The sequence below is a fragment of the Juglans microcarpa x Juglans regia genome, chromosome 5S (assembly GCF_004785595.1).
Source record: "Juglans microcarpa x Juglans regia isolate MS1-56 chromosome 5S, Jm3101_v1.0, whole genome shotgun sequence".
NCBI lineage: Eukaryota > Viridiplantae > Streptophyta > Magnoliopsida > Fagales > Juglandaceae > Juglans > Juglans microcarpa x Juglans regia.
Window position 1 is genome coordinate 3742686 of NC_054603.1, and position 22330 is coordinate 3765015.

A 22330-nucleotide genomic window follows, 5' to 3' on the forward strand; every position below is an offset into this window, starting at 1 on the left:
ACTTTAAGTACCAATAGGAGAGAAAATCTCCTTATAACATGTATTATTTAGAATTGTGAAATGTGTGACATTCTCCCATCATTTTTTAGATCCTGTTATTCTCTCTTTCTTTATTCTGTTTTCCTTTTATTCGCATCAACGTCTTTAAAGGAAAACACCGAATTTTATTTTGAAAAGTTCTCACTAAATCACGATTTCTCATTACTATAGATATGTGCCACACATTTCTAAGTTATTTTAACACATGGTTAAGATGTTTTGTACTTGGAATGACGTGCAATATCACTAACAATGAGTTAGCTTTTTCAATTTAAAAATTTTGCAAAAAAATATAGCAACAGAGTTATACATACATACTCTTGGAGAGCAAAAAGGGATGTAATATTTCGTAGACTTATTATATTATATATAGGAATATCAGTCAATCATATGTGCATTAATCCATCAAATTATCCATTTCTAATTATAGAAAGTTGACAGGACACCTAATGATTAGAATAGTCAGTGCATAACTCTCGGGAGAGTCTAACATGGATTTGGGATAAAGTAAATTATTAAATTCATTCATATAAATTATCGAACCCATCTTGTTTTAAAATAATAATTTAAAAGAAAAAAAAAGAAAAAAATTATATAATACCACTATCTTACTTTTATGTTATTATCTAATATATAATATTTTTATTATTATTAGATGATAAAGAATTATTTAATAAAATATTATTGAATGATCATAAATACATCATATCTTATATAATGAGATAAAAATAAAATAGTATTGTAGTGTATAAAATTAAAGATAAAAAACATATATGGAGGGTGTGCGTAGGGCCTCTTCCCACTAGTTCCCAGTAACCAAGGAAGTAAACATAGCCAAGATTAGGCGCGTTATGTCACGCGCGATGCACTCACTTGGGGAAGCAAATTCACTCCGATCGGACTATTTCCACTTAATTAGCATGGAGACTTGACTTAGGAGAAGAGAAGACCCCAAAGAATACGGGTCTAAACCCTCTTCGTCCCGAAAATCCTAACAATGGCTGACCGTGACTTTCAGAGTTTATCGTCTGCATTCGATTCCATTCCAATTCCACCTCTTGATTCTATGTTCACCTCCGAGGAAAACAACAACGTCATGAGCTCCGAGACATACATGTCGGATCTGGGGATGGAGTTGGGGTTGAATGAGAATGCAGATTTCGATTTCACTTTTGACGATCTGGAAGATCTCTACCTCCCCTATGAAACAGAACAAATCCTCATCTCCGACGGTATTGATGCGCTTCAACTGCCCAGTTCTGCCGCTGTTCAACCAGTTCAGCTCTCGAATTCTTCGTCGCAGGACTCGGGCGCTTCCGGAATTTCCGGAGATCGGGGCTCCGAAGTTGCTAGATTCCTGAATTCCTCAGCGTCCGAGTCTGACCGCTGCGGCCTCGAGTCTTCTCCTCGTGTTTTTTCTGATAATTTCGTTTTGAATGTTCAGTCTCTAGACTCTGGCGGTTGCGACCACGAGTTCTCGGGTGGCTCGGTATCTTCGCAGGGTTCAGGGTACCGTCCTCCTTCGCCCGACGTGATTGTCGTCGATCAGAAGATTAAGGTGGAGGACGATAGGGGGTCGAAAAATTGCTCGTCCAAGAGGAAGAAACAGCAGAACGAAGGGAACGCCAAGGATTCGAGGACCACAAAGTACCTGAGGTCGTTGGATAATGCGGATTCCAATGGGACGGCGAATGGCGAGGAAGAGAAGAAGAAGACGACGAGGCTGATGAGGAACCGCGAGAGTGCACAGCTGTCGAGGCAGAGGAAGAAGCACTACGTGGAGGATCTGGAGGATAAGTTGAGGTCTATGCATTCCAGTGTTTCCGAATTGAATTGTAAGTTATCTTTTATTATGGCTGAGAATGCCACTTTGCGCCAGCAATTGAGTGGTGGCGCCCATGTTGGAATGGGCGCACCGCAATCGGGAATGTTCCTCCATCCCGCGATGGCGCCCATGGGTTATCCGTGGGTGCCATATCCGCCCTATGTGGTGAAACCACCGGGGTCTCAGGTTCCGTTGGTTCCGATACCGAGACTGAAACCAAAGCAGCCCGTATCGGCGCTAAAGACGAAGAAGTCGGAGACTAAGAAGAATGAGGTGAAAACTAAGAAGGTTGCGAGTATTAGTTTTCTGGGTTTATTGTTTTTTATCTTGCTCTTTGGTGGGCTGGTTCCTTTTTTGAATGTTAGATATGGAGAAGTGGGGGGCAAAGTTCCTGGAGGATTGGGCAATGTTAATTATAGGTTCTTTGGTCAACACCGTGGTAGGGTTTTGAGTGTTAACACAGATTCGAATGGATCTGTGGAAAGCGTGGCAGTTGGATTTTCTAGTGGGGAATCTGATACTTATAACAGAGTAACTTATGAGAGAGGTCGCCTACAAGGGAATGAGTGGGAACTTGAACGGAAAGGACAGCAACAACAGCCTTTACCACGTTCAGATGAATCTGTTCGTCTCGGAAACGTTAGCGAGCCTCTTGTTGCTTCTTTATATGTGCCGAGGAACGATAAGCTTGTGAAGATTGATGGCAACTTGATAATTTATTCTGTTCTGGCCAGCGAGAAAGCTATGGCATTTCAAGATACATTTAGAAAGAAGAATAATAGAGAAACGGGTTTAGCAATTCCTGGAGATTTGGCTCCTGCATTTGCAATTCCTGAAGTTGGAGAGAATAGAGGGAGACAATCTCATTCGTATAAAAATCCCACTGGAGGACAGAAGGCCCTTGCCTCCGGTTCTTCTGATACGTTGAAAGACCATTTGAAGCCGACTGCAGCAGATGGCAAACTACAACAATGGTTCCGTGAAGGCCTTGCAGGTAATAATTGTTCTCTCAGTTTGCCTATCCCCCTAGACCCTTTATGTATGTATTTAGGATTGTGGTGCATGGCTGATATGTTGCATGCTTGGGGAAAAGTTCCGTGACTGTTTTCTTCCCCTAAGCAATGATAATTATAGTGATGGGCTTGGTTTAGGTCACCTTTTGGTTCTTCTTCTTTTCTTTCATGACATATTGAGGAAAGTTGGCTACCTTCTGTCTGGCTTTAGTAATTGAGGAAACGGATATGATCACCAAATTCAAGTTGTTTGATTCGGGTTTTAACTGCACTCAAGTTTATGTATATTTGAAGGGACAATTGATGTTTTCTCTTTGCATTCCTAGCCGCTGTAACAAGTGCACACATGGATTCTAATCTAGGGTCAACATCTTTATCCAGTCAGTGCATTGGATAACAACCTTTGAGACACGTGAATTGAGACCCTCTAGCCTAAATCGGTGACGTTCTCCAGCTGCCATGTGCCATATAGGGAAACTCAATTGGAGCTCTAGTTTGATTTCAGGAGAACATTTCTCATCACGTCTGACTAAATTTAATTCGTTGCAGGCAAATCATTAATTTTAGCCTCCCTTTCTTTTGAAAAATTATTTACCCGGTTAAGGTTATATTGGTTTTCATTTCTGGTGTCTGTGTGCTGGGTTGATGGGTGACATTTGCTCTCACGTTTCTCATGTCTGCGCATGTTGTTTCGATTAAAACTGGTTTTGGAAATTGGCAGCCCGTTGTGCTTGGCAATAATTGAACACCTTGTTAAGTGCTTGTTATTTTTCCTTTTACAGGGCCGATGTTGAGCTCCGGCATGTGCACCGAGGTGTTCCAGTTTGATGTCTCGCCAGCTTCCACTGCAGGGGCTGTAGTTCCAGCATCCTCAGTTTCCAATCGGTGGAATGCTACTCGCGTTAACAGGGGGCGGAATAGAAGGATCCTTAACAGTCTTCCAGCACCCTTGGCAGGATCCAATTCTAACTTTACTGAAGAGCACAATGGAAAAAAATCACAGAAGGAAGGCTTTCAAGGCAATAAATCTACTTCACCTGTGATAGTTTCTGTGCTTGTTGATCCCAGACAGGCCGGTGACGATGAAGTCGATGGCATGATCAAACCCAAGTCTCTTTCTCGGATTTTTGTCGTCGTGCTTTTGGACAGCGTAAAGTATGTCACTTACTCGTGTGTGCTTCCACGAGCTGTTCCTCATCTAATGACAACTTGAAAGTGGATATTAGCTTTTGGAGATACGGAACACTAGTCCAATCCAACTCCAGCTCCCAGTTTTGTATATAACAGAATAATTAGCAGCATCTATAGCAGAATTTCTACTCGGAATTCAATACTTTACTAACCTCGACTTGTTATGTTATACGGTAATGTTCTTCAGTTGAGATTCAGTACCTTACCATTTTACTTGTCTTCTATATGAATTTGTGTCTGTTCTCTCTCTAGTGTGTCCCGAGGTACCATTTTCAAGGAGACATATTTATCATTTCTAGATAGATAGTCGGCATGCATCGGGGTTCGGAAGTCACGTCCAGTTACTGAGAAGTTATTTGGTGTTATTTAAAAAGCAGGAGGAAATGACTTTTTTTTTTTTAATAACTCATTTCCATTCAATCAAACCAAAGAGATACAAGGAGGGAGGTCCTCCAACGTTACAATATGATCATAATTGAAAAGAGTATCTTTTGCTAACAAGTGAGCTATAGAGTTGCCATTTCTCCTTACATGAGAAACCTCCCACTTAGCAAAGTTTTCTAAGAGCTGTTTTGCTTCACATTGCACTGTTATAGCATTCTTTGTCCCCTCTCAGATTGTTGATGACTTGTAGGGAATCCCCTTCAATAATTACCTGTGTTAGACCAAGCTCCAGTCCAAATTGCACTGTTTTAAGAGCTCCAAAAACCTCAGCTAGTAATGGGTCAGGTAAGAGATGTTTCTTAGTCCTCATGGTTGCAATGATTCTGCCTATGCTGTCCCTAATTGCCACTCCCACTCCGATGATACCTCTAGCCTTATCAACTGCACTGTCCCAGTTCATCTTAAGCCAGTTTGATGGTGGAGCTTGCCAAACATCAACTGAGGTACAAATCTTACTGGAGCTACAACCCTGATTGGATGCCTCCTCGTTCAGCATATCCAAGATACTTCTTGCCTCTTGCACAATTACCTTCGGATGAGCAAAAACACCAAGCAGGTTTGGGGGGTGGGATGAGACACAAAATTCTTATATCATCTCATCTCATCATTACACATTTTTCAAATCCTCATATAAAATATAATAAACAATTCAACTTTTTCAAATCTCAATTCACCTTTTTCAAATCCCAAAACAATAATAATACTAAAACACAATATTTTAAATTTTCAAACAAAATACAAAATTCTCATTCCACCCCCCAAACCTGATTGCCAAATCTTACTGGCTAAAAGCTCCACCAAATCTTACTGGCCACTACATCAAACTCTTGAATGATCTTGCTTTCCATGGTCTGAAATAAGGCTTCGAGAAGATGTAGCATAGAAATGTATGGTAGATGGCATTTCTGTAACCTTTTAGAACATTGACTCCACACATCCTTAGCTAACTCACACCTCCATATGGCATGAATTGAGTCTTCTTCCTCCATGTTGTATATAGGGTAGAGGGGGTGTTCTACTACTTTCTTCTTGAAGATTGGTTTGGGTTGGAAGAGCCTCTTGATAGGATCTCCAGAGGAAAACCTTAACTCTAGGCTGAACCTTTAACTGCCATAGCTGCAGCCAAAAACCTTTGAGGGAAGAGCTACTTGATGCTTGACTAGAAACATGAAGGCTTCTTTCAATTTCCTTATGGTAGGCACTTCTAACTGAAATTTCACCATTTTTTGTGCCTTGCCACATAAGTCTATCTCTGCTGTTGAGGCAGCTTATGGGGGTTTTGATTATGGACTCAGCTTCTCTGTGATTGAAAATCTGTTGCACTAGTGCATGTTTCCACTGCTGAGTGGTAGGATCAATTAAGGATGAAATTGTTGCATTATTCTCCAGCACACTAACATTGCTCTGGGCCTTGCTAGGATTAGGAGAGTATATCCATTTATCCTTTCAAACCTGAACATTATGACCATTTCCTATCCTCCAATAGGATCCTGCCTCTACTAATGGCCTAGCTGCTAAGAAGCTTCTCTAGATATAAGAGGGTTTCGAGCCTAATTTTGCCTCTTGAAAGGTGGAGTTTGGATAATACTTGGTCTTGATCACCTGAGCAGCAAGGGAATCGGGAATTTGGATCAGTCTCCAACATTACTTTATTGAAAGCTTCAAAGTTCCTTAGGCCCATACCCCCTTCTGATTTAGCCTTTCCCATATTTTTCCATGAAATCCAATGAATCCTGTGTTCACTGCCATGCTGCCCCCACCAGAAGTTGTTGATGACCCTGTTGATGTCTTTGAGCAAGGAATTAGGGAGTTTAAAAACAGACATTGTATAGGTAAGAAGAATTTGGATAACTACTTTGATAAAGATCTCTTTCCTAGCTTGAGACAGCATGTTGACCCTATGATTACTGACTTTTGATCTAATGTTGTCCAAAATTCCTTTAAAAGTCTTGGCTTTATTCTTTCCCACCACTGAGGGCAGCCCAAGTATTTCTCATATGATATGCCATTCCTTACCCCAGCAAAGAAAAAAAAAATGGAGAAAATGATATTTCATTATAGGCCAATGGTGTAGATCCTGGCCAGTCATCCTTTGTTTCTAGCGCAGAAACTAATTTAAGAAATCTTCACCTGTCAATATGCAAATTACTCGTCTTGCATGGCTTCTTTCAACACCTTTGGAAAAAGTGTATATTTAGAATACACGTTCCTTTCTACAATTTGGAGAAAGAAGAAGAACATTTGAATCTAATGTCGGGATCTATAAATAGCATTTAAAGTTTATGCAATCCACGAATTGTCTCTCTACATTGTAAAAAATGTTTGGGTGAATGATTCTCTGATTTATTAAAAATATTTGAGTCCACAAATTACAGAGGAACTTAATCGGATTGAAACCTCTCTGTTCCTTGGAACTTTGATCCTTGCAACTTGCGCATGAATTTGGCACAAGTTGTACATGTTGGGAACTGGTTTCTTCTAGCCTCAAACCATGTCTCTAGGTTAGAACTACGAAAGTTTGGATCATATAATATGGTATAACAAATGTAACAAGCAGAGTTACTTGGCAGTCAAGATTCCCAGAATTCTTTCTACAAATGGTACACGCCATTTTGAAGCTTTGATTAAAGCATTCGGCCAAAAGTAGAACGAGATACTTGTAATATGCTTGCAAAATGGTTATATATCTTGTGTGTGTGTGTGTGTAAACTCAATCCTCCACATAAACACTGATCAAATGCTACAGTTCTATCTAGAGTATTAATTTTTCATACAGGAGAAGTGGGTTGGAGACCAAATCAAGAATCAAAAATATCAAAAATTGATGAAATGCTTCCCGGTTGAGTGATGTTGTACATGTAAAAGTCAAGTAAACAAATCAAGGACAAAGCTACACCTGAAAGGAATCAAGCATGGCTTTCAGAATTTTCTCAGAAGTTTGCCACTGTTTATCACTTGCACTTGCTACAAATAAGACAACAGTGTTTCCCTTTGCTGTTGCCTTTGCAAGATTGTGTGAACCCGTCAAAGCAAAGGGAGTTTCAAGCTCGTATTTGTAATACTGTAAACACCATAATAAGAAAAGTTAAGATTATGAACAATGAAGAACAAGAAGACGAGTAGTAAAAGCAAGATGGATAACACTAACAAAAGAAAAAAAAAGCAAGATGGGTAATAAAAGAAAAATCAACATCTGTATATAGGCATATGTACACAAATATGTGTATGCCCGCGGGCGTCTGTTTACATTTAAACATATGGGTACACTTAAAAGGTATTAAGTACTACTCTTTAAGAGCAATCCATTGTGACATATATCATCATGATTAAATATGAAACTGAGACATACACTTCTTAATTCCTCAAAGACAAAATTATTTCGTAGTGAATCACTCTCCCCTGATCACCCTCCAGACATCATCATAAATATTACTCTAGCTTTTGATACTCTCCTGCCAACATGCACTGAAGATTCTAGAGGAGTTCAAAACCGTCTTCTTCAAAACTCTGTTCCTTTGGGCAGCCTCGATAGACCTTAATGAGCTTAACTTTCATGATTTCCTTATTCCTTATTTCTAACTCCCCTTCTAGATAGGTATACATTTTGTATATTCCCATGTATTTGGATTGCGCCTTCAAATGGCATCTTATTACTTAAAAAAACATGCACTGAAGACTAAACTTATCACATTCTTGCCCACATATATGTGATGACAAGAATGCAATAGGCTTCATGCATAAGCAAACTTCACAGAATATGAATATGAAGCAAGAGTGTCAATGTTGTTGCATTTATCTGTTGTAATATTTGAACAGCATGGAATGATAGAATGGTGGTGATTTTGTTTCCGTTGCCACTTATCAAAAAATAATTTGTTTCCGCTGCCCTACTTTGAGCATTAATTTTGTCGTGATCTCAGATTCTCATATAGCATCTCCTAACACCAGAAAAATCCTGATTCAATTCCTCTGCTTTTGTGCAACCAAATCATACATACTGTGTAGCCTATTTCTGTTCTTCTTCTTCTTCCTTTTTTTTTTTTTTTTTGCCTTCTTTTAAGCAAAAAGAAAAGGGTGGGGACACGAGTCTAAAAGACAACATGAGAAATTACGAAAGTAAATCTTTTCTGGTAAGCCATATAGTAATAAGAATTGTACCGTCTGATCACCACCCTTTTCAACTGATGTCTCGAGGAGTTCGTCTGGGTCATATGTATTTCCAGTAACAAAAGGGCCAAGAGAAGCAATCAACTTTTCAGGGCTCCCAATTTCTTCAATTGATGCATTGGGTTTGTTGGTCAGGCGTATCAAAGGTGAAGCCACTACCTGGATTTTTCCCTGTTTCTCATCTTCAAATTTCACCTCCACCCAAGGCTCTGCACATTTTGGTTGGCAGTAATTACCAGATAATATGTTTGCTACTCGTGTCTGTTTCCAAGTTGGAGGGAGGATAAACTGGTAGGGTTGCACATTTCCTGCAAAGAACTAAATCTCAAGTATCATTAGCATATATAAAAGAAACAGAATTGGGAAAAAAAGTTGCTTGAGAAAAGTAGGACATGATATTGAAGTAGAAAAAAGAGTATGAATTGTATGGTTAGAAACTTATCACTACAACAGCATTTGACACGCACAATATCATGTAAAGTCTTTTGTAAATGATTGATCACGTATTTGGTCAACTTATTTTTAGTTTTCAAGTACTAACTGAGAGAAAACTCGGAGTTTAAGTCAGTTGATGGCAGTGACAAGTGACAACAACCAAAAGAAGCAAGGCATCAACTTGGTAGCAACATCAGAGGCCGTAGCAAGCTGACATATAACAGTGATAGTTGTAATGGTGATAGTGATAACAATTGAGTGACTGTGACCGGCGTAATGAGCACAATTATAACAGTTCATGAAAGGGATGGTGTCAATGGGGTGGCCACCGTGATGGTAGTGGTGATTGGTCAGAAATGGTGTTGGCCCTGGAATCTATAGCAGTATTATTCTGGCGACAATGATTGTCGACTGAAGTGGCAATAGATGCATAGCTGTTACAAAATTGTAATGGATCAATTGATGATGGAAGCCAAGGGTGTTGGCCAAATGCTGGAAGTGGTAATTGATTATGAAGCACAAGTGCGCCCAGCAATTTCCGTCAAAACCATGCTATTAACCCAATTACCAGAAAGAGGCATATAGTTTCCCTGATTATCGCTAGTGGTGCTAATAAAATTAGCAAGTATCAGAATAACGATCAACATACAAGCCGGCGGGACATCTTCGCTTACCCATTTTGACGTTTATGAGGCATTGAACTACTTATTGAAGAAGAGACAACAGACACAGACTCACAAAATTAGGTCGCCGGAGAGAATGATACACCCCAACTCAATTTCCTAATTAATAGGACCCTTCTGCCATTAAGGCAATGAATTAGACAGTAAAATATCAGCCCGAATAACTAAAAAGCATCAACCCTTCTTTCTAACACCAATGCATGAGCCTCCGAGCACTCATTTTCAAATAAGCAAATTTAAGTACGATGAATGCTCAAAGAAAAAAAGAAAGCATGAATCGTGTACCTGAGCGAAGAGCGGGGGTGTCTCTGGGAGAAGCCTTGAAGAGGACGAAGGAAGGGTCGGAAGGCGAAGGAGGGAGGTAGGAGCCAACCTCAATCTCTTTAGCCGCCGAAGGAGGAGGCCGCTTCAAGTCGAGAAGAGGAAGCAGAGAAATAGCCTTCAAGAAGTCTCTTCTGAGTGAGGGTTGGCTAATCTGCTTCAGAGGCAATGGGGCTGTGGTTTTGTGCTTGTGCGTGGCTTTGAGTGGAGATTTTGAGGTCAAGAATATCGGGTAGAATGCAGCTGTAGAGGCAGTCGCCATTTTCGAGACGACGAGATCTAGAGAGTTTTTGAGGTGTGTGATTGGATTTGCCTCAGTACGGCCCCATCGGTCGTCTTCTTATCCATTTTGCAACTTGCATGGATAGTACGTAAATCTTATAATATTTAATAATATTGTTTATAAATAATATAATTTTAATTTTAAATATTTCTATAATTTAGTTTTCTAAAATAGTGGAGACAAATAATTAAGGGAATTGTATCAATTGATTTTTATTCTTGTGCGCAAAATTGCACAAAAAAAAGTAATATTAAAAACAAATTCTAAATGTACAAATCTTGCGTAAGTTTTTTGCAAACAAGTAATTTTTTTACACTCTTTTATTGTGCGGAACTTATACATTTAAGATTTGTATATATCATCATTTCTTTTAAAAATACATTGCAGAATGAAGAGCTTTTAATTTTATTTTATTTTTTATTAAAAAAACTTATACATTTCAAAAAGAGATAAATATAATGATATGCATTTATGTAGGTATTAGGTATATAGAATTCAGCTTTGAAGCTAATAGACAAGTCACATGTCACATTAAATTACGTCAGATATCTATATATTTATTTTTATAAAAAAAGAAAATTGTAGACTAGGTATTTCTCTTGATATTTGATGGTTTTAACTCTTTGGATTGAAGCTAAAGTTGTCCAACGGTAATGCTCTGCCAACCCAACCCAACCCAACCCAACGGAATCGGACATCCTTGTTTAGGTAGGTCGTTTTGATCCATTTATTATAATTAATAATTTTCTTTTTGTTAGTATCAGTAAAAAAAAGTTATTGAATTTTAACATCATTTATTCTCAGTCTCATGAATATTATTATTTATTTTTTATGGTAAATTTTTTTACAATTTTATTTATAAATGAAAAAATACTTAACGTGGAAATCAAGGATGGAATTTGTGGCAACACGGCAGAGGACGCGGACAAACATAAGTGATCCGGGAAAAAAAATTCCCACTAAATAGCGAGACAGGGAAGGGGAAGGTTTGTGCAGAGCATGTCATTTCCTTGTTAGTTTCGTAGAGGACCTTCAGATGGTGTAGCAGCTTCCAATCTATCAGTGAGTCCCTGTCATGATCGTAGCTTTCCTTTCACTGAATTTTATTTGGGCTTCTGATGGTTTTCGTTTTCCGTTTCCATGATTTGCTTGTTCCACCCATTTCGTCGGTGGGGGAAGATTTTTGCATTGCTTCTTGTTTTTGTCTCCTTAATTTGTTGATGGTGGGTGGCCAAAAGGAGCACATATTTCCATTTTATTGATATCTCATTCTTGTTATGCTTTTAGTGATTACCTATTTTCGATTGATTTGTTTGATATAAGACCATTTGTAAATTCCCATTCCAAGAAAGCTTCACATTCTATTCAAAATATTTATTCTTTTTTTCTTTTTCGTTCTCTTTCCATTTACCCCCCTATAAGCCTGAGCCGCCTTCACAGCTACGCCTATAGTCGACGCTGGCTCCAAACGGTATAACTTATGTGGTAGCTCGTTCTCCTTAACACAGAGAATATGATTTTGTTTGTGGAATTGGACCTCCCGAGCGAGGGGGTGGTGGTATATGGAAATCTTAGGGTGAACATGATTTGTAGATGCATTATCTTATGAAATATTAGGATTTTGAGTATCCCCCGGTGTATAACTTTCCACATCTCCTGGGTATGCTAACTTTTTAAAAAATAAAAAATAAAGAAGCCCATTTAAATATTTGCTGGCAATGAACTTTCAACCCGTTATATAATGACGTTTGAGTGGTTTAGGATATCTACATGGGTAATGGAAAAAGTTCTCCAAGGCTTTGAGAGAGCTAACAGAAAAAATTGTGGGTTTCTTTGATATATTTATGTCCCTATTCATTTTTAGGTTTTGGTTTCTGGGATTGATCAGAAAAATGGATGCAAAACAAAAGAGGAGAGCTGCCACAGAAAATGGGGATGCAGGGGAGGACTTGGTCCTTGCAACTTTGATTGGGAATGGGGATGATCTGGGCCCTCTTGTTAGGCATGCGCTTGAGATGGGACGGCCCGAAGGGCTTCTTCACCAGCTAAAGACTGTTGTGAAGAAGAAGGAAGTTGAAATAGAGGAGCTCTGCAAGACCCACTATGAGGAATTCATTCTTGCTGTTGATGAACTACGTGGCGTGCTGGTTGATGCGGAAGAATTGAAAGGTGAACTTTCAAGTGATAATTTTAAACTACAAGAGGTTGGCAGTGCTCTTTTAATCAAGCTCGAGGAGCTTCTTGAATCTTTTTCGATAAAAAAGAATGTGACTGAAGCTATCAAAATGTCTAAGAGATGTGTGCTGGTGTTGGATCTTTGTGCCAAATGTAACAATCATATTTCTGAGAGCCAGTTTTACTCTGCATTAAAAACTGTGGATCTGATTGAAAAGAATTACTTGCAGACTATTCCTGTCAAGGCACTGAGAATGGTGATTGAGAAAAGAATTCCAGTGATAAAATTGCACATTGAAAAGAAAGTGTGTAGTCAATTTAATGAATGGTTAGCTCACATAAGGAGTTCTGCGAAGAATATTGGACAGACGGCAATAGGTCATGCTGCATCAGCTCGCCAGAGGGATGAGGAAATGCTGGAACGCCAGAGGAAAGCTGAGGAACGGAGTGTTTTTAGTTTAGGAGATTTTGCGTATATGTTAGATGTTGAAGAAATTGATGAAGATTCTGTATTGAAGTTTGATCTGACACCTCTATATCGGGCTTATCACATTCACACTTGCCTCGGTGTCCAAGAGCAGTTTCGTGAATATTATTATAAGAATCGAGTATTGCAGCTCAGTTCAGACTTGCAAATATCTTCAACACAACCTTTTGTTGAGACTTATCAGACATTTTTGGCCCAAATTGCTGGTTACTTCATTGTGGAGGATTGTGTCCTGAGGACTGCTGGGGGGCTATTGTCAGCTGATCAGGTTGAGACAATGTGGGAAATTGCTATAGCAAAAATGACATCAGTGTTGGACGAGCAATTCTCTTACATGGATTCTGCGACTCACCATCTCCTGGTGAAGGATTATGTCACTCTTCTAGGGTCTACTCTTAGACAATATGGGTATGAAGTTGGCCCACTTGTTGAGGTTCTTGACAGGTGCCGGAACAAATACCATGAGCTTCTTTTGGAAGAGTGTCGTCTACAAATTGTTAATATTCTTGCCAATGATACCTATGAGCAGATGGTAATGAAAAAGGATACTGACTATGAGAATAATGTTTTGGCGTATAATCTGCAGAACTTGGACATAATGCCAGCTTTTCCATATATTGCACCATTCTCCTCCATGGTACCTGATGTCTGCCGCACTGTAAGATCATTCATTAAAGGGTCTGTTGATTACCTGTCTCACGGGGTGCATTCTAATTTTTACGATGTTGTGAAGAAATATGTGGACAAACTTTTGATTGATGTTTTAAACGAAGCAATACTGAATACAATTAGCAGTGGCACCATTGGAGTGTCTCAGGCCATGCAGATTACTGCGAATATATCTGTTCTCGAAAGAGCTTGTGATTTTTTTCTTCGACATGCAGCCCAACTTTGTGGTATCCCGGCGCGAACGGTCGAGAGGCCTCAAGCTAGTTTAACTGCAAAGGTGGTTCTGAAAACTTCAAGGGATGAAGCCTATATTTCTTTGCTGAATTTGGTGAACACCAAGTTGAACGAGTTTATGACACTAACAGAAAGTATCAATTGGACTTCAGAGGAAATAGCCCAGAATGGGAATGAGAATATGAATGAAGTGATCATTTACCTTGACACTCTTATTTCCACAGCGCAGCAAATTTTACCCATGGATGCTCTCTTCAAGGTCGGGAGTGGAGCTCTTGAGCATATATCCAACTCAATAGTCGCAGTTTTTCTTAGTGATAATGTCAAGAGGTTCAATGCAAATGCTGTTATGGGTATTAACAATGATCTAAAGATGCTGGAGACTTTCGCAGATGAGAGGTTCCATAGCACTGGCTTGAGTGAAATATACAAGGAAGGTAGTTTTAGGGGCTGTTTAATAGAAGCACGGCAATTGATAAATCTTTTATTGAGCAGCCAGCCAGAGAACTTCATGAATCCAGTGATAAGGCAGAAAAACTATAACACACTGGATTATAAGATGGTGGCCAACATCTGCGATAAATTCAAAGATTCTTCAGATGGGATCTTTGGAAGCCTTTCCAACAGGAATACAAAGCAAAGTGCTCGGAAGAAATCCATGGACACGCTGAAGAAAAGACTGAAGGACTTCAACTAATAAGGCTTAAGTTATATGTTTGCATCAGAATTAGGATTCTTTCCCCTGCGGCCTGCGAATATAAACTTTTGTAATGTTCTTGTTAATGGTCAGAATGAGTAGGATTCTTTAATTTTCCTTGCAATTTATATTCATATAATAGAATTTGCCCACATTCCCCTTCCTGATCAACTTAATAATGTCATGTAAAAGTTTACTACTTCTTTCTTTTATGCAGCTTGCTTTTTCCAAGAAATGAAGATGGTCAACTGATGTGGGGAAAAACATTTGTACGTGCGTAGCTTTAACGGTCTCGATAGACGTGGTGCCAGCTCTGTATTCCCCTGCCTCCCTTTACATATAGATCCATGCTCAAATCCTCAACCCAATAAATTCTAGTTCTGGTGATAGATTATTAGAAAAAAAAAAGCCTAAGACAAGATGGTTGCAAGCTAGCAAGAGCCTGGGGGTGTCAAAGCACCAACACTATTTTATGTAACCTGATGTGTTAGACTTTCATATCAATGATGTATTAAGAGTACTCGGTTAGGTTCTCAATCAATTCTACATCGACAACCATATCTATTTGATACCCAAAATCAGACTAGCGTGTTTTCACCATGTAAAGGAATAAAACCCTCGGGTTTTCTGGATTCTAGAACATCTCTTTCACCCTTAAAAACTGGTATAGGTTTTCACAATATATCCTTTTTTTTTTTTTTTTGGAAGATGCAGAAACCATAACGCCCATTCTGTGAGAGTTTGAGAAAGCACAATACAAGCAGATATGTCACACACGTCCCTACATGAATTGAAATAATGTTATCCAACAAACCGATCATAGTATGCATAGCTAGTAGCCCTCCTTCGGGGCAGGCATTATCCGAAGCCTCTCCTCAAAGGCTTCATTACCCCCAGAAACCCTCTCTTCCGCTAGCAGAGATTGCAAGTCACTACCATTTGCCAGGCTGTTGAACTCAACGGCTTTGGAGGGCATTGCAGGGTACCTTCGTTGGCAAAAGGTCATTAATCTCTTGACTGATTGCAAGTATTTACGAGTGGTCTCATCATTCATGATGTGGGCAACACTATTGGTGTAAATCTTCTCACGGGCAGACCGTTCATGGATACCAACCATGGTGACACCAATAGGCCAGGGTGCATTTCCAATGGCCATCTTGATATATTGGTCCATTGCAGCTAAGTAGTCTCGCTTCATGCAGCATTCAACCACCACCAGCAACGCTTGGCGAATATCATCCGGGAGAACCTTCTTCCTGCAAAACTTGAAAAAGGGATTCAGATACCGAGCACACTGCTTAAACGTGGTCACCATGGACTTTTCCCCTTGGCCGTCCGCTTCTTGCGCGGCATCGGGCATCTCATCCAATTCCTGGTTCCACTCATTTAGCAGCCTCTTGAAGAACACTAGCATCTTATCCTCCACACACAAGTCCTCGAAATTGGCTTTCACCATATATCCTTGATAATTAATTGCAGTACCGTTATACATGGACTGTGAGGACTAGTCTCGAACGTATAGACAGTTCGATCTACTCATCATTAACCCATATCATGTACTGTTGATCATCGAACCGAGGCATATTAATTAGTAGTTGTGACAATTCCTTAAGCCATCTTATTACTTTGTATCACTTGCATTCATCCTTAATGCATATGATTACATAATTTTTATTAATAACCCAAAAGAACAAAGACAAGTAAATTTACAAATTGATGTGCCTTAATGTAATACGTTAGATTGTAAAATTATTTTTATTATAAAATAGATCTAACGTATCATATAAAATTACGTCAGTTATGAATTTACTTTTGTGGGATGTTTTTATCCTTGTAGCACTTCTCAAAAAAGATTATGGTAAACCATGTGATGTCAGTGCACGAAAATGACAGTTGACAGCATCGCATATATGATATCATATACCATGCATATAGAATTTGTAACACACGCGAAAAAGCATACAAGAGTGGATAGATAGGTACAGATTACATATATGGTACGATTTCTAAAATATTACTATCAGAAGAATAAAATTATACAACTTATATATATACACCACATATTGATCACACACTTTTAACAGTCCATGCCCCCATGAGCTTTTATACAGCATGCTCATAATCCTTCGTCTAGAGCTTTTATACATTTGCAGATTATATACATGAATTAATGGCATCCACACCTCTTCCTCACCTTTACGGGCAACCCGCCTTTGATCCTCAAAGTCAAGGACATTAATGGCTCAAGACCCTTGTTCTTATTTACCACATCTATTTCAAACCTCTCGATCATTGATGCTGCAATCGACTTCATCTGAATGTATGCTAATTCTTTTCCCAGACACATTCTCGGTCCGGCATGAAACACCGGAAACTTATACGGGCTCACTTGCCGACACACTCCTTTTTCCAGCCATCTTTCCGGCAGGAACTCACGACAATTCTTTCCCCAAATGCTCTCCATCCTTCCCATCGCGTATGTGTGGTATGCCACAATCCAACCCTTCTTCACAAATGTGCCGTCCGGCATGATATCATCGTTCAGACACGCTTTAGTATCGATCGGAACGGGAGGGTACAGTCTCATCGCTTCTTTGATTGCTGCATGTAGATACTGCATGTCTCGGAGCTCATCAAAGCTATACGAATCGCCGAGGTTTTTTCCTCTATGAACTTGGATTTTTTCAAGCTCCTTCAATATGTTTCGCTCTACCTCCGGTTTCGACCATAGGAGCCAAATGAACCAGCTCAAAGCCGAAGAGGTAGTATCCCGACCCGCAAGAATGAAGCTTATGACGATATCTCGGAGAAATTCAGGTGAGTTTGCCTCATTTGCGATAAAACGAGAGAGTAGGTCTGCATCTTTATCCACCTTTTGTTCCAATCTCGACCGTATAATATCATCTGCAAATTCATGGACGGTTTTGATTGCGTCTCTTAGCCTTCGCTCTGATCCAATGTTGAGAAACTTTTTAAGCTTCCCCAAAATTGGGATGGCATACAAGAACCTCCCAGAGCTAAGCGTGGCAGCATCCTCGAAAGCCCGCATGAACTTGGCCCCGACGGTTCCATCGCCGCCAAGACTACACGGGTCGACGTTAAATGCCAGCTTGCAGACGTTGTCGAATGCGAAACGCTCCAAAATGTCCTGAAAATCCAAGACGCGTGCTGTTTCCGAGGCTTTTGATAAGATCGGAACCAGTCTCGTCTTGGTCTCCACGTTGACGTTTTCCATGACGAAGTTGCGGAGCGATTTGGTGTTGAATTCGTAGCTAGCCGTTTTCCTCTGGACCATCCAGAGTTCCCCGTCGGAGTTGAAGATTCCTCTGCCTAGAAAATCTCCTAGAAGCGTTATGATGCAGTCGCCTTTGGGATAGTTCTCGAAGTTGGTCTTGAGCACGTGCTCAACGTTGGCCGGGTTCGAGGTGATGACGCCCTGGATCTTGCCGGGACGCCTAAAGACAGAAGTGTTTGTGAGGCAGTTATCGAGAGTTTCAGTTGTCCAGTCAAGAAAACGGTGTCGGTTCTGCAATAATTCAGGCAGCGTTCCGAGTATAGGATACACTTTAAATCCTTTGTGGATGGGTTTCTTTTTGGACGTGTACTTAAAGAGGAGGTAGACATAGATGGAAAGAAGAAAGAAGAAGAAGAAAGATTGGACAGAGAACTGATCCATATATAAGCGAATAGAGAGAGCTGGGAGAGAGATCAGAGAGAGAAGGAGAGAGATTTTAGGGTTATATGAGCGAAATGGCCGGATGATATATAAAGAAATGGATTGGATGCGTGGAGAGGAGTTTTCGAAGGTTAGTGTATTATTTATGGTGGAGAAGATAGCAGGTAATTGTTTTTGGAAAGTAGATATAACACTTGTAGATAGCAGTTGAGCTTAACTGCAGTAAGACAACATGTACGTACATGTCTCTGAAATTGGAGCATTGTGATCAGAATGTTCGAGGGTTGTGCATGTGTTTCAATTTGTACCAGCTTCTTCTTAGATATTGCTCACTTGGAAGATTGCAAACCTCAGCGCTTGTGTATGTACTGATGATTTGGCCTTAATTTGAATGAGGTTTTCTACCGGCAGGCACACTAGTACCATTAATTAATCCTGAAGTAATTATTGGTATATATAATAAGAGTGGTGCTTAAAGTACGTAGCTAGGGTTGTTCAAAAAACTAAACTCAAACCAACCTATTTTGTAAAGAAAAATGATATTTATAATTTTGAAATATGCACTGATGATTTCAACATCTTTTATTTGGAAAAAAATAAATAAATCTAATACCCACATAAAAAAATTACTTTTTTTAAAAACGATCTATATTTTTTTAAAGAAAATACACGAATATTACACATTCCAAGATCATTGTATAGTATTTCTCAAAAATAAAATAGATCATACCATAGAATGAAAGTCACATCAGATTTAAGGATGAGCGATCATGGGTTCGTACTTCGTACGTACACAATATTTGTGCAGGTAATATATAGTTTGATGCAAATAGACTTTCCTTAGTCATGCATGATTGGAAAAGAACAAGAAGAGAGAAAAATGAGTAGTGAGTACCATAGCCAGCGCCTATCCAAGTCAGGATCGCATATATATTGATCGGAGTTGTTGAAATAGGCAACTTTGATAGATTCATGTGCATGCTTCACTTTATCGTGGAAAATGAGCCGGAAGAAGAAGAAGAGCCAGCGGTCTCGTTTGGTTTTACAAATAAAATGAGATGAGATGAAATGAATTGAGATTAAAGTTAAAAAGTTAAATAAAATATTATTAAAATATATATTTTTTAATATTATTTTTTATTTTAAAATTTAAAAAAATTATAATAATTAGATGAGAATAGATAAAATGAGTTGAAAACTTTACTAAAAACAAACGAGACGACTGACATGAAAAGTGGGTCAGCATCATCGAAGTGGAGCATGCAATTAAAAGCATTGTTATCAAAATCTGATAAGAGTGATCCGGCCATCGAGTACTACTTAGTGCCATTTGTGGAGCTTTTAAAAGAAACTTCATATATATGCTTTAATTTCAATGTTGATTTTTAATCATTCACATGATAAGACTAAACAACAGCATATAAATATATATGTATGTCTATGCATAGTATTTCTTATCATGTATCCAATCTAGCTAGCGTCGGCATGCACTACTTAATTGATCTTGCGGTGGAAATTACAAAAGATATCTGATTAAATCTCAATATGGAAGTGTGGAGCCAAGGGCGCGAGCTAGATAATAGTACTACCACCTGGCCAGGTTTTGCTCCTAATTCAACTCTAAACAAACTTATTTGTAGTGATTTATTCTAACAATATTTTATGTATTGTTATTTTTATGTATTCTTTATACACTCTATTAATGTGATTGAATTCGTCATTTTTTTTAATATAAAATAATTATTTTAGTCAATATAACATTAATAAAGTGTAAAAAAAAAATATAAAAATGACTATGTAACAAAAATTTTATTCTAATTAGCCATACGAACGGATCGAAGCATAGCACTAGAAATACTCAATGAGAGAGATAAACGTATGAAGTGTGCATTACAATATTATTAATTGTTCATTTAATATTACTCAGAATATTTATAATGACAGTACTAAATGCTCCATTTTATGCCTCTATTTCTCTCATACCTTATGCTTTGGAAACCATATCCGAGAAGGCCGACCTCAAGCCGTACTAATGCCTGCTAATGAAGTTTGTAATTGCTTCAATTAGCTTATCCGCTTTAGCCGCAGTCTCCGGATCCATGTCAATGGCTAACTTGTTGAAATAGAAGCTGTGACCCATCCCATGATTCATCAAAACCTCCACGTCCTTGCAGGCCGCCTCCATGGCCTCACAATACTCCAACTCCGAGTCTCGAAGCAGGTCATTCTCCGCCACCACAACCAGAAACGGAGGCAGCTTAAGGCCGGCGAGCGGCGGCGCCAGCGAGCCCATTGGGCACGTAATCGGGTGATCCTTCGTACTCCCAATAGGCAATGCCAAGCCGATGAATTTATTCACCATTTCACGTGTTAGCAATGGCGTTTCGGGTGTTTCCAAAAATGACTTGCTCGGTTCGGCTCTTAGAAAGCCCGGGTGTAAAAGTACACCGCCCGAGAGATGGACGGTGTCTGTATCAGTATCCCCTGTTCTTGCCGCCAATTGATGCACCAAATTCCCACCTGTGCTATCCCCGACGAGAAAGACTCGTGCAAAATCAGCGTAAGTCTCGAGCCACGGCAAGAAGCCAACGGAAGGCAGCGTAAGCTTCATCGCATGCAGCTGGGAGCCTGTGCTCGGGAGCGAGTGGAAGGTAGACAGAGACACAGACGGCTCGTGCCGTGCGCACGAGGCGTGCATAGAAGTGGTAGTACATGAACCAATCAGCACGGCTGATGCAGAAGCCGCCCCCGTGAAATTGAAGGAGGAGGGGAAGCTTGTTCTTGTCCTGGGTATCGATCATGTTCTTTTCCGGGATATAAATCCGAACGGCGAGACCGCTGTTTGTATCGACCACCACGTCGTGAGTTGCAACTCCATCAATGAATTCTCGATGAGGTGGAACGGGTTTCATAATGAACTCAACCTCGGGCGGTCCGGTCCAGGTGCGGTCGGCTGTACCATTAGCGAAAACACGCAGCCAGCCGGTAACCTCTTCAACGATGGACTGGTTGGGAGCCATGGTGCTGGAGATTCAGAATTAGGGCCAGGAAGATATTTGAAAACCCAATGGATTAACGAAGAAATTAAAGGGGAGAAGTCAGAGTATCCGGTCTCACTAGGAAACACCAGAACTAAACCAGAAAAGCCAAATGAAAAGAAATCATGCGGGTGAAAGAGAAGAAAAAGCAGAAGAGAGTACAGAAAACTCATGGGCACTGGGGTCAGTATAATAATAATGACATGACATTGTTTTTTCCATACCTGACCAAAGAGAAATTATATTTATAATTTTGAATTGTATAGCTGTTGTACAGTAATTTTAAAAAATATATATATAGAATTTATATAAAATAAATTAATTTTTTAATAATAAATTTTTTTTTTCAAAATAATTATACAAAAAATATACACTTTACAATTAGAGAAACACTACTTTACCTATCTATTGTAACTGCTTGGCAAATTTTTTTTTATTTAATAATTAAAAAAGTGATTTTAAGTGTATTGATATATTTTTTTATTTTTTAAAAATATTTAAATATATTAAAAAATTTATAAAAAGAAAAATTTTTTTTACACTGAACGATACACCTAATTGTCAATATGGTACGGTATAGTAACCTCACCCTTACAATTATAGATAAAATTACTCAAAACCAAAAGAATCCCTCACGAGGGAGAGTATAAATTAACTGTGCACGGATCAACAGAAATCTTATCAGTATCACTAAATTTAAGAAAGAGTAATCTCCACTCACGTTAAGGGAGCAGATTAATCGATCACAATTTATATATACAACTATAAAAATAATAGTTATAATTGTGAGTATATAAACATCGTATAATTATTTTAAAAAAAATAAATAAATATAAGATGTATATAAAAAAAAATTAACTTTTTAATAATAAATTTTATTTTTTTAAAAATAATTGTATAATATTTATATATTTTATAATTATATATAATATTACTCTATAACTATATATATA

The 22330-nt window shown here is 38.9% G+C and overlaps 5 protein-coding genes and 1 pseudogene across 7 annotated transcripts; 2 read left to right on the forward strand and 4 right to left on the reverse strand.

Annotated features, from left to right (window-relative positions):
* Positions 1-960: 960 nt before the first annotated feature.
* Positions 961-4274, forward strand: LOC121267770 (bZIP transcription factor 17-like). Its single transcript, XM_041171826.1, has 2 exons — positions 961-2858; positions 3660-4274. The coding sequence occupies exons 1-2, from the start codon at positions 1037-1039 to the stop codon at positions 4088-4090; spliced, it is 2253 nt and encodes a 750-aa protein (XP_041027760.1). The 5' UTR covers positions 961-1036; the 3' UTR covers positions 4091-4274.
* A 3039-nt stretch (positions 4275-7313) lies between these two features.
* On the reverse strand, positions 7314-10444 carry LOC121268584 (psbP domain-containing protein 6, chloroplastic). Its single transcript, XM_041172908.1, has 3 exons — positions 10083-10444; positions 8671-8987; positions 7314-7573 (listed from the first exon to the last, which is right to left on the reverse strand). Exons 1-3 carry the CDS (start codon positions 10378-10380, stop codon positions 7403-7405), a joined length of 786 nt encoding a protein of 261 aa, XP_041028842.1. The 5' UTR covers positions 10381-10444; the 3' UTR covers positions 7314-7402.
* An 891-nt stretch (positions 10445-11335) lies between these two features.
* On the forward strand, positions 11336-15886 carry LOC121268438 (exocyst complex component SEC15A-like). Of its 3 annotated transcripts, XM_041172717.1 has the most exons (3): positions 11336-11463; positions 12266-14693; positions 14881-15886. In XM_041172717.1, the coding sequence occupies exon 2, from the start codon at positions 12294-12296 to the stop codon at positions 14661-14663; it is 2370 nt and encodes a 789-aa protein (XP_041028651.1). In that variant the 5' UTR covers positions 11336-11463; positions 12266-12293; the 3' UTR covers positions 14664-14693; positions 14881-15886. The 3 variants fall into 3 exon arrangements, with proteins under 3 accessions (XP_041028651.1, XP_041028650.1, XP_041028652.1); XM_041172716.1 differs by lacking the exon at positions 14881-15886 and having other exon boundaries at positions 12266-14866; XM_041172718.1 differs by lacking the exon at positions 14881-15886 and having other exon boundaries at positions 12290-14866.
* On the reverse strand, positions 15496-16119 carry LOC121267950 (pre-mRNA-splicing factor 18-like). The gene has a single exon (XM_041172046.1). The coding sequence runs from the start codon at positions 16117-16119 to the stop codon at positions 15496-15498; it is 624 nt and encodes a 207-aa protein (XP_041027980.1).
* A 518-nt stretch (positions 16120-16637) lies between these two features.
* Positions 16638-18660, reverse strand: LOC121266909 (cytochrome P450 94A1-like). The gene has a single exon (XM_041170760.1). It carries the CDS (start codon positions 18337-18339, stop codon positions 16831-16833), a length of 1509 nt encoding a protein of 502 aa, XP_041026694.1. The 5' UTR covers positions 18340-18660; the 3' UTR covers positions 16638-16830.
* Positions 18661-20225: 1565 nt separating this feature from the next.
* Positions 20226-21591, reverse strand: LOC121266775 (annotated as a pseudogene).
* Between the last annotated feature and the right edge of the window lie 739 nt (positions 21592-22330).